Source organism: Macadamia integrifolia, unplaced genomic scaffold (genome assembly GCF_013358625.1).
Source record: "Macadamia integrifolia cultivar HAES 741 unplaced genomic scaffold, SCU_Mint_v3 scaffold_218A, whole genome shotgun sequence".
Classification (NCBI taxonomy): domain Eukaryota; kingdom Viridiplantae; phylum Streptophyta; class Magnoliopsida; order Proteales; family Proteaceae; genus Macadamia; species Macadamia integrifolia.
The window spans coordinates 233,492-243,783 of NW_024870647.1; the positions used below are offsets into that span (position 1 = coordinate 233,492).

Consider the following 10,292-nt stretch of genomic DNA (forward strand, 5'->3'; position numbering starts at 1 on the left):
GCCTCAGTATTGTTATGGTAGGTTGGTCAAGAATCATTGTGCCAGAAACATTCTCTGCTTTTTCCGAAAACAAATATTTCATCTTCTTTTTGGCTTTGGGAGGCGATCTGACAGCTAAAGCAGGGAATTTTCATATTCCGTTTTATTCAGATCTGGATTTTACTGGTCAATTGAAGACACTGAAACCTATAGTCTGCTGGTAGACTCATCGTATTGAAACTGGAACAAGATTGTCCAAGAAGTCAGCCTTATAAATGTTAGTGTAGTGAGATTTTGGACACATCTATGGTACAAGCCCCCACAGGCAAATAATGTTCCCTTTGATGATTGTGATATTCACTTTGGCTCCCACCTCTGGCTGGGCTTGTGAGTGGATCTGTAATCATGAGTGCGACTGATTTTGGGCCCGCGTAGGCTTGGGCTTGGATGCTGGGTTACCACGCAGCTCACCCTCAGCACAGCACCTTGACTGATCAATGGATATGTTTTACGGTGTACATGGAAGACATGGAACTCCAGGTATTGGGGTCTGATAATGATATTCAAATTGGGGAGGAGATTGGGGGGAGGGGGTGTTTCTCTGAGCAAGAGACAAAGGGAATGCAACAGTGAGGAACACAAACAATTTCGTAGGTGGGCAAAGAGGTCATTTCATGTGAGTCGACGTATTGTTTGTGGAAGTTCTAATTGCAATTGTAGCTTAGACTCTTAACGGCAAAATGGAGGAAAGATTATGAACCCTTTGTTATGAACATAATTATTTTTTTCTGCTTTTCTTTCTGAAAAGGATCAGAAGATTATATTAAAAAGAGAAAATTGCATTGTTACCCCCTGAACTTTGGTCCTTATTCAACGCCACTTCCTGGACTTTTCGAAATGCCAAAGCCACCCCTTAAAAATTCAAAAAATTTCAAATCGGTCTCTGCCGTTAGCTGATCATGTGCTAAGTGAATGAAAATCTAATAGTTTTTTTACAATATACCAAACCACCCCCACCTATTGTGAGAGGACAATATTGCCCTCCTTTTCATTTCTTCTTCTAAACCCATCTCCCTCTCACTCCTCACTCACACAAATAGGGTTGAACAAGAAGAAGAAGAAGACGGTAACCTGCAACTTGATCGTGCCCTCCGGTGTGTGATTCTCAAGTAGAAAGCTGACCGGCGTGTGAACCTCTCCCCTTTGGTTTGCCAATCTCTTCCCTCCGGCTTGCGAACCTCTCCTAAGGTAGGGTTCGGCTTCTTCTTCTTGGACATTTAGGGTCCTTCTTCCTTGGTTAACCTAGGGTTTGGTTATTTCATTTTTTAGTATTTCTTAATGAAACTGGACTCGAAGGAGAGAGTTGGGTTTATGTTGGTGTCTTCGGGTTTAAAAATTGGGATTTGAGAGCATACTGTTTGGGATTTGTATGGTTTTGAAAGTATGATAAAAAAATTCTCAGTGTTAATTGTGGAAGATGACCAATTTCAAATGGACTTGTCTTCAAGATCTTATATAGAATGGATACTGCTTTATACTTTTTTTTCACCCCCCCTTCTTACAGATTGTTCGCCTATATCTTCTATTGCTATAATTTTTATGAGTCGTCTTATAGCTCGGTGTGATTGACATTTGGCCATAAACGGGCAGCATTTTGGCTTTTTTCAGTGTTTTCTCTGTTCTAGATCTATGACTTGTGTTCCCTGTGTTTGAGTTCTGGGTCTATATTTTGAGCATTTCTCATACTCTGGATGCTAAGTAATTATAATCCACTTTTACCATATTTAATTTACAGATAATCGATGTCTACCACGAGTGTTAATGACAGCAACAAAAGTGGGTTAAGGTTTGTGAATGTTAGATGCAAATGTCCTGAACCAAAATGGGCATTGGTGTGAATTTCAGAGTCTAGTTCGAATCCAAATATGTTGTACTATTGCTACCCTGAAGCACCACGAGGATGTCGATTCTTCTCATGGTGTGAACCTATAACTGCACCAAGACTTTTGCCACCCTCTGCAACTAATTCAGAAGCAGTTGTTGGTGAAAGAATCCAGAGTCAATAGATGAAAGAAGAGATTCGTGCCTTGAAAAAAAGAATTAAACATTTAGAGAAAGTGTATGGAACGATGAAAATTGTAATTGGTGTGCTTGTGGTGGTGTGTTTAGTGTCATATATTAAAAAATGACTTTACAATGTTTAATAGTGAAGTTGTGTCGAGTATGTAAGAATCTGAACTAAATGAAATCGTTCATTCTCACTGTTCTTATTACTAAGTTGTTGGTTAGTCATGACCCTCAAATTGAAGAGGGCCAGCATTATGATGAGTTCCTAAAACAAACAGACAACATTTTGGCTGTAAACGGATAGTATTTTGGCTATAAAATGACATTTAATACCTGTAAATAAATAATTTCAAATTGACAATGTGATTTTCTCATACCAAATTGACATCCCATGTCTAATATTAAATGGACAATATCTTAATTAAATACCTGTAACATTACACAACTGAAATTAATATATTTCATTTCAACCTATACCATAAAGAAACATCCAAAACATATCCATGAATACCTGTTCAAATTCTTGTTCATAACATATTCCATATAACCATGTCTAGTGTGAAATAGAAATAGTTCTTAAAAAAAACAAATCCGTCAAAAACATCCAAAACCATAAGGAAACACCCAACTGTCTTAAACTCAGAAAAAGTAATTTAATACAACATTACTTTCTTGTTTTAAATTAAAACATCCAGATTGCTTGTACTTCATTTCTTCTCCCTCTCCCTTGCTGTCCTCTTTGCTCGATTGGTCTACCGTTTGGTCAGTACTTTATCATGTAAACACCCAACTGTGCTAGCCATAGATACCTGTGATCTAGTCATTCGTTGAGATGTTCTGATCTCATTTTGACTCTCTCTTTTATGTTTCTTCTACACAACAAAAAATAAGTATGAGATATTTATTAAACAAGTTTCAGCTAAATAAATAAAGTGAGTTGCATTTACCTTCATATTCTTCTTTTTACTAGTACATCTATCCTACTCAGCATCTCCAGCCCTCGGGCATATCCTCCTATTGTGTCCTTCCTTCTTGTAGATGTTACACCTAATTGATGATGATCTCTTCTTGAAATCTGAAGGAAGTGCTTCTCCTACTTCTCTTTTCCTGATATTGTGAGGTCTACCTGGTAACCTCTTTAGATTTGGTGGTAGTGCTCTCTCATTAGGAGCATCATCCTTCAACCCTGCCAGATCTAGAAGTGGATGGATCATCTCTTTGTATGTATCAAAGTATTTTTCAATACTGAAAAATGAATCACAATAGTTGACCAACTCTCTCCTTATGTATGATACAAAAGCTACAACATGAAGACAAGATATACCAATGCTTTCTCAAACTCTACAATCACATCTGTAATGGTTCAGATTAATCATAAATCTATTTTCAAATTTATCTAAGACCTCAAATTGACCTTCACCTGGCTGTTGACACTTGCAATGCCTTGCTTTTTGCTGAACCTTGTTCAACTTCACCATAGCCCTTGGTGTTACTTTACCCTCCCACATGGTTGCCTTCTCATGCCTTCTATGTAGCCTACTCATTATTTTCACCCTTAGGTGATCAACCAATGTGAGAATGGGTTTGCTCCTTAAGTCTCCAACCAATGTCTTGCTTCTTGCTGAACCTTGTTCGTGATATGGTCACTCCTTGCTCCTACATCAAAGGCATGCCTTGACCGCATCCTCGAGGGGTTTTCATTCAAATACAAGTATGCCTTCTCCTTAATCTCCTTGATGCTATTCATTTCCTTTTGAATCTGAGGTTCAGTTGAAGCTTGTGAGGTAGCCTAAAAATGTAGTCTCAATAGCATACCAGGGTGCTTTGCCTTTAGGTTTTGATATAGATGGCTACTGCAGATTCTTTGGTGAACATAATGAAAGATTGTGGAAATCACATTTGACAGTCCCTACACAACACATATGAAAAATGTTAGGATATGAAAATTAGTAATTGAAAATACATATAAAAAAAAAAAAGAAAAAAAGAGAAAGAAAAGTATACCTTCTGTCTGTCTGACATGAATGTGAGTGACATATCATCACTGTCATCGAGTAAACCATCTCGTAAATTATCCAGAAACCACATCCAGCTATTCTTACACTCAACTTCAACTACACCATATGCAATAGGAAAAATACCATTGTTCCCATCAACAGATATTGCACTAAACAGAACCCCTCCATATCGACCCTTGAGGTGATAGCCATCAAGACCATTGAACGGTCTACATCCTATCAAGAAACTCTTCTTGTAAGCATCAAAACAGACAAACAATCTTTCAAAAATCGGATTATCTGACATACGGTTCTTGGTCTCAAACTGAAGCTTAAAAATACTCCCAATATCATTCTGAAGTACCAACCTAGCATAAGCAGGTAATTTTGCATATGACATGGAATGACTTCCTTCATTAATCTCTAGGGCAATCCTGTGTGCCCTGTACAGCTTGGTGTAGTGGAACTGAAGACCATATGTTTTCTGCATGTGATCAGCCATGGTCTCTATTTTCATTTTTGGTTAAACCTTCAGCTGTTGAAGAAGTTTCATTGCTATCCATCTAGATGTAGTAGACTTGTTTTTGGTTGCCTTAATACATGTATGAACTGGGTTATATGTATTTACCATGTAGGTGATACCATTTGATATTGGTGAATGACGTAATCTCCATGAATAATTTGGTGCTCTGCGTATAACTGTAACTCTAGTTTGTTTATTTTTCAGCCTGATAATATCAAACCCCTCTTGTAGTATATACTCTCTCAAAGCTTCCCTGAAATGGTGCACACTTCTATATACATTACCTTCAGCTATTTCACCTTGACACCTTCACCCACATAGTTCTGTTCACCAAATTTACCATAATACTCTTTAGATTCATATTCAGATAGATCATAATAAATTGAATTCTTGGCAATTTTTCCATACCCATCGTCCTCTGTAGATTCACTATCATTCTGACCATCTTCTCTTTCACTTTCATCATCCCACTCATCTTTGCTGCCAATTTTCCAATCTTCATCAGATCCAACTATAGAGTCATCCGAATATACATTACTGTTGCTAATAGCCCTGACAACCTCATCAGACACTCTCAATCTCTTACCAGTAGCTTCACTTCTACTACTAGCTCTTCTACTAGAAGTAGCAGTGCTCACACACCTTGCAATGGTCTTGGTACCTTTACCTCCCCTAGCAGCAGCTGTAGCACAAGCAGTAGCACTTCTACTTTCACTACTATTAGCACTAGTAGTAGCCCTACATACATCAATTTTCCCCTTGCTCTGACCAAGACCAGCACCATATGGTTGTAGAGGTTATTGACATTGTCCAGCAGGTTCATCATCAAGTTCACCATCTCTATCATTAATCAGACTGTTAGGGAACTGGTTAACTGTAAATTCATCGGTTGCAGACTTGCTGTGAACAATGTCATCCACATATATATTTATCATATCACAGCTATGCAAACCAAACAACTCATACACTGATGGATCATCTGTTACCTCCCTTATCTCATTGTTTGGTAGTATACACTTCACTTTGAAAACTACATTGTGACCCACATACACATGTGTGATGAGTTCATTGTAGATGTTATACACCATGTCCAAGTAGCCATATTAGTCTGGATCAACAATTTTAACTACAGTCTTCCCACTCCAATGGTATTCAATAGCACACTTAACATTCATTGCTAAAAAAAAATCAAATGTGAAAACAGAGAAAATCAGTAACAGTACTTAATACTCATCAATACAATATGTGGAATGGCCTTTCAGGATCACAAATTGCCAAATAAGTTATCTTTGTCATGGTAGAGGTTGGGAATGAAATTAGAAGTTGACAACTAAGAAAAGAAACTAAATGCATTCCCAAACAAGCAAAAGCATTAGAATGGTAAACTCTTTATCAAACATTTCAGATAATACACAAGTTAAAGCATTTATACATCCAAAAAAGAAATTTTCAAATCAAAATCAAGGACCAATCGTAGCAATGCATAATACAGAGAACCTAATCATAGGATTTTTCAAATATCACCTATTTTTCTATATATATATTTTCTCATAACAAAATAATCTGGTTAACTCATCAATCCAAACTTAACATAAATAACTGATCTTTTCTAACTCTTTTTTATTTTTTAAAAATGATCAATAGTTTCATAATCTACCCTCATATGTGAATAAAAACAGCATTTGAGATAGATAGATATGATATGGATTCCTCTTACAGAGCCTCTCACTTCCAAAAGATTTTCAAAACTACCTACCAATATTGGATTTAAATCTGTCCATGTGAATCAGAAATACAGATTAGGCAAATCCAGAGAATTCAATTCAATGATTCAATAAGCTCCTTCATTTTTTGAATCTTTTAACAACAACAATCGTCAAATCATATCGAAATATACAAGAAAATGAGGTCAAAATCTCAACATAGGGGCACATTTCGCAAGATCATCACCCAAATCGTGGGATGATTCTGTGCTGCAAAATCTCATCATCATCTTCTAGAGATTTACACTACTTAATCAATTCGAACTGAAAAATAAAAAATCTCCATCTCCAATATTCCACAGGATATAAACCCTAGATTAACCGAGGAAGAAGAACCCTAAATGTCCAAGAAGAAGAAGCCGAACCCTTTATACCTTGGGAGAGGTTCGCACGCCAGAGGGGAGAGGTTCCCACGCTAGAGGAAAGAGGTTCACACGCCGGAGGGAAGAGGTTCGCACGTCAGTCAGCTTTCTACCTGAGAATAGCATACCGGAGGGCACGATCGAGTTGCAGGTTACCGTCTTCTTCTTCTTCTTGTTCAACCCTATTTGAGTCAGTGAGGAGTGAGAGGGAGATGGGTTTAGAAGAAGGAATGAAAGGGAGGGCAATATTGTTCTCTCATAATAGGTGGGGGTGTTTTGGGTATATTATAAAAAAACTAATAGATTTTCATTCACTTAACATGGGCGGCTAATGGTAGGGACCGATTTGAAATTTTTTGAATTTTTAGGGGGTGACTTTGACGTTTCGAAAAGTCCAGGGGGTGACGTTGAATAAGGACCAAAGTTCAAGGGGTGACAATACAATTTTTTCTATTAAAAATGAAAAATACAAAAAGAGAAAAAAGAACATCGTCTTTGAAGACAAAAGCAAGGCAAACAAAAGAGAAAGCCCCTCCCTACCTTTGGCATTGCCATCAGCAGGAAAAAGAGGCCAACCTCAAATAATAATAAAAAAAAAAACTAGAAAATCATTTTTAATATCCTCCATAATCGACTGGGAAAAGATTGCTAGATTAAGTAGAGACCCTTGACTAGGCCCCCTTCTTTGCCAAGTAATCTGCTATTTGATTAGATTCGTGAAAACGGTGCAAATTTTTCGAAGAATAGAGTCGAGGAAAGGCTGCAATGAAGACCATTGTTGCCAAAAAGCTCCATGGGATACGCTTTGCTTAAACTAACAAGACCACTATAATAGAGTCACAATCAAACCACAGAATAGGGAGAAATTACAGTTAATTCTAATAAACCTGGCTGTAAGTTGGGCCCCGCAAGGGAAAAAGGATTTTGTATTCAGTTACCTCATTAGCCAGCATAGATAAAATTCTTACCTGACAGACAAGATATGAATATTCTTAATGTAGTCAAGCAAAGTATAACCTCATACAATGCTCAAGAACAATAGGGCTCTCATCATAAAGCAGCTTATACTTTGCACTAGAAGCTAAGAAATCCAAATAAAGAGGACTATCTAAAAAAAGCAAAAGCTTCACTGTTACAGCTTGCAAATCTTTCGCAGAGTGGCTATAAAATCTCCCAACCGTGGCCCCTTTCCTGTCAAACCTTCTTTACCTTTGCAACAAGTAGCAAAATAAGCTTTAGCTGAAACCTCGACCCCTTCAGCTAAAGACCCATTTGTTCTTTTGCCATGGCCAACACCATTCTCAGATTGAAACACCATAGAGAAGCAGTCTATGCTTTGAATCTCCTAAGTCTTGTTCTGGTGATGCAAACAGTTGGTGCATTCGATTTCAAGGTTGGAGATGCCAATGGATGGACTGTGCCTGCTGATGCAAGTGTAAACACCTACAATCAATGGGCAGAAACGAAGCGATTCCAAATTGGAGACTCTATATGTAAGTTGAATATTTGATTATACAATACTTGGTATACATTCTCGGAATAGATTTGGGGTCTAGAATGCATTCTGAAAGATTAATTTGTTTCATCAATCTCATGGCATGAATGCCCCATTTTGCTTCACATATAGGCTGTGTTTGGTATACATTCTCGGAATGCATTCCTAGAAATCATACCAGTCGCAGCCTTAGTTTTTCATCCATGATCTTAAACAGCTCGGCTAATGTATATTTGTCATCTCATCTTCTCCATCTCAACATTTTTTGTGAGTCCGGGCACATCTCTGAAGATCTCTACTCTAAATCATGGTTAAAGAGAATGAACTATATTATTATACTTTGCAAGTGTTTGTAATCATTAGCGAAGGTTTTGAAATTAAGGCTGCGTTTGATATGATTTTTGCAGTGTTCGTTTACCCAGCTGACAAGGACTCAGTGCTTCAAGTAAACAAAGCAGACTACGAAAGCTGCAACACAAAATCACCCATTGCATCATTTAAAGATGGCCACACTTCATTCAAGTTTGATACAAATGGTCCTCACTACTTCATAAGTGGAGTTCCAGAGAATTGCAAGAAGAATGAGAAGATAGTGGTTGTTGTCATGGCAGATCGAAGCAACAGAGCTTCTACCACAAACCAGACGAGCTCTGCATCTCCTCCTTCACCTTCAGGTCCCATTGAGAATGCCCCAGCTCCTTCTCCTGGTATGGAGATTGCTCCATCCACTCCTAGTGTGGGTTCACCCACAAGTCCTGCTAGTGGAGCTTCTTCCATGTTCGTGAATGCAATTGCTTCTATTGCAGCTTTTGCTGGTTCTTCTCTGCTTTTAGTCCTGTAATTCGTTTTGAGTGGTTTTCCAGAGTCCGATTTCCAATTTTTTTTTTTTTCCTGTTTTCATTGGAAAGATTCTGTTCATAATTTTTCTGCCATGGACTTTTGAGTGGTTTGCTTGGTTTTTCTGTATATTTTGCTGGAGTTTGAAAATAAGATTTGGAATAGTACTTAGGTTATTTGGCTGTACATGGGACAAATGTATACGAAGGAATAAATGAGTTCTTCTGTTCGTGTGAAAATAAATTCTCTCTCTCTCTCTCTCTCTCTCTCTCTCTCTCTCTCATGAATATGTGTCCTATTACTCCCCCACAACTTAGGGGTGTCAAACCGGTGCGGTTTTGATTATTTGATTCAGTTTTGGTTCGGTTTACATTTTGAGAAGGTAAAACCAAAACTGCATCGGATTGGAATAAGGTGAAATCAAAATCATTTTCATCCGATTTCGGTTTTAGTGGTTTTTAATTTGTTTTTGTTATTCAGTTCACAACCGGTTCACATGGGGTTAAAAGTGTCGTTTCAGAAAATGGTTTGCATCCTAACTAGTGTGAATCCTACATATATGAAAGTTCCTAAAGAGTTAATACAATATACATTTATTTTACCAAGGACAATATACTTTTTATGTAAAAGACTACATACATTATAACTAATTAACTATGATCCTAAAAATTAGAAAATCAAGAAATGTGATTGTGTGGAAGTGAAGCTCCCTTCTCGGTTAGTACTTTACTTTTTTTTTTTTTTCTCCCATTTTTTCGTAGAGACCCATCAAAATTCAAAACACTTAAAAGTCTTTAATACTAGGTGCCGGTTAACAATCGATTTTTGGGTTTGGTTAGGTTCCGAACCGGAATTATGGCCTTAAAACCAAAATCGGATCAATTTACTACGATGCGGTTTGGTTCGATTATAACTGGTCAGTTTCGATTCTGGTTAACGGTTTTGGTTATACATTGACACCCTTACCACAACCCCAACCCCAACCCCTCAACACCCCACTCCCCCCCCCCCAAAAAAAAAAACTACTACTTAGTATGAGCAGATTTTTTTAGGGGTTGGTGTGGGGTGCTACTTCCTCACTAGGCCAGACATGGGTTCACAAGGGACCAACCGGACCATTGGACCACACTTATAACTAGAGGTGTCAATTGGTCGATTGAGGCTGATTTTAGTTGGACTTAATCGCGGTTTGTTTAAGTAATTAGTTATCATAAGGCAGGCATGGTTCCATTTATAAATGGCCGATCAAGTACTAGTCTTTAATGGGAC

General features: G+C 37.7%; 2 protein-coding genes across 2 annotated transcripts; one reads left to right on the forward strand and one right to left on the reverse strand.

Moving 5' to 3' along the window:
* Positions 1–3,026: 3,026 nt before the first annotated feature.
* On the reverse strand, positions 3,027–4,545 carry LOC122071412. The gene is made up of 3 exons (XM_042635757.1): positions 4,051–4,545; positions 3,862–3,955; positions 3,027–3,346 (listed from the first exon to the last, which is right to left on the reverse strand). The coding sequence occupies exons 1-3, from the start codon at positions 4,543–4,545 to the stop codon at positions 3,027–3,029; spliced, it is 909 nt and encodes a 302-aa protein (XP_042491691.1).
* Positions 4,546–7,878: 3,333 nt separating this feature from the next.
* Positions 7,879–9,262, forward strand: LOC122071410 (early nodulin-like protein 3). Its single transcript, XM_042635755.1, has 2 exons — positions 7,879–8,184; positions 8,594–9,262. Exons 1-2 carry the CDS (start codon positions 7,977–7,979, stop codon positions 9,025–9,027), a joined length of 642 nt encoding a protein of 213 aa, XP_042491689.1. The 5' UTR covers positions 7,879–7,976; the 3' UTR covers positions 9,028–9,262.
* Positions 9,263–10,292: the final 1,030 nt, after the last annotated feature.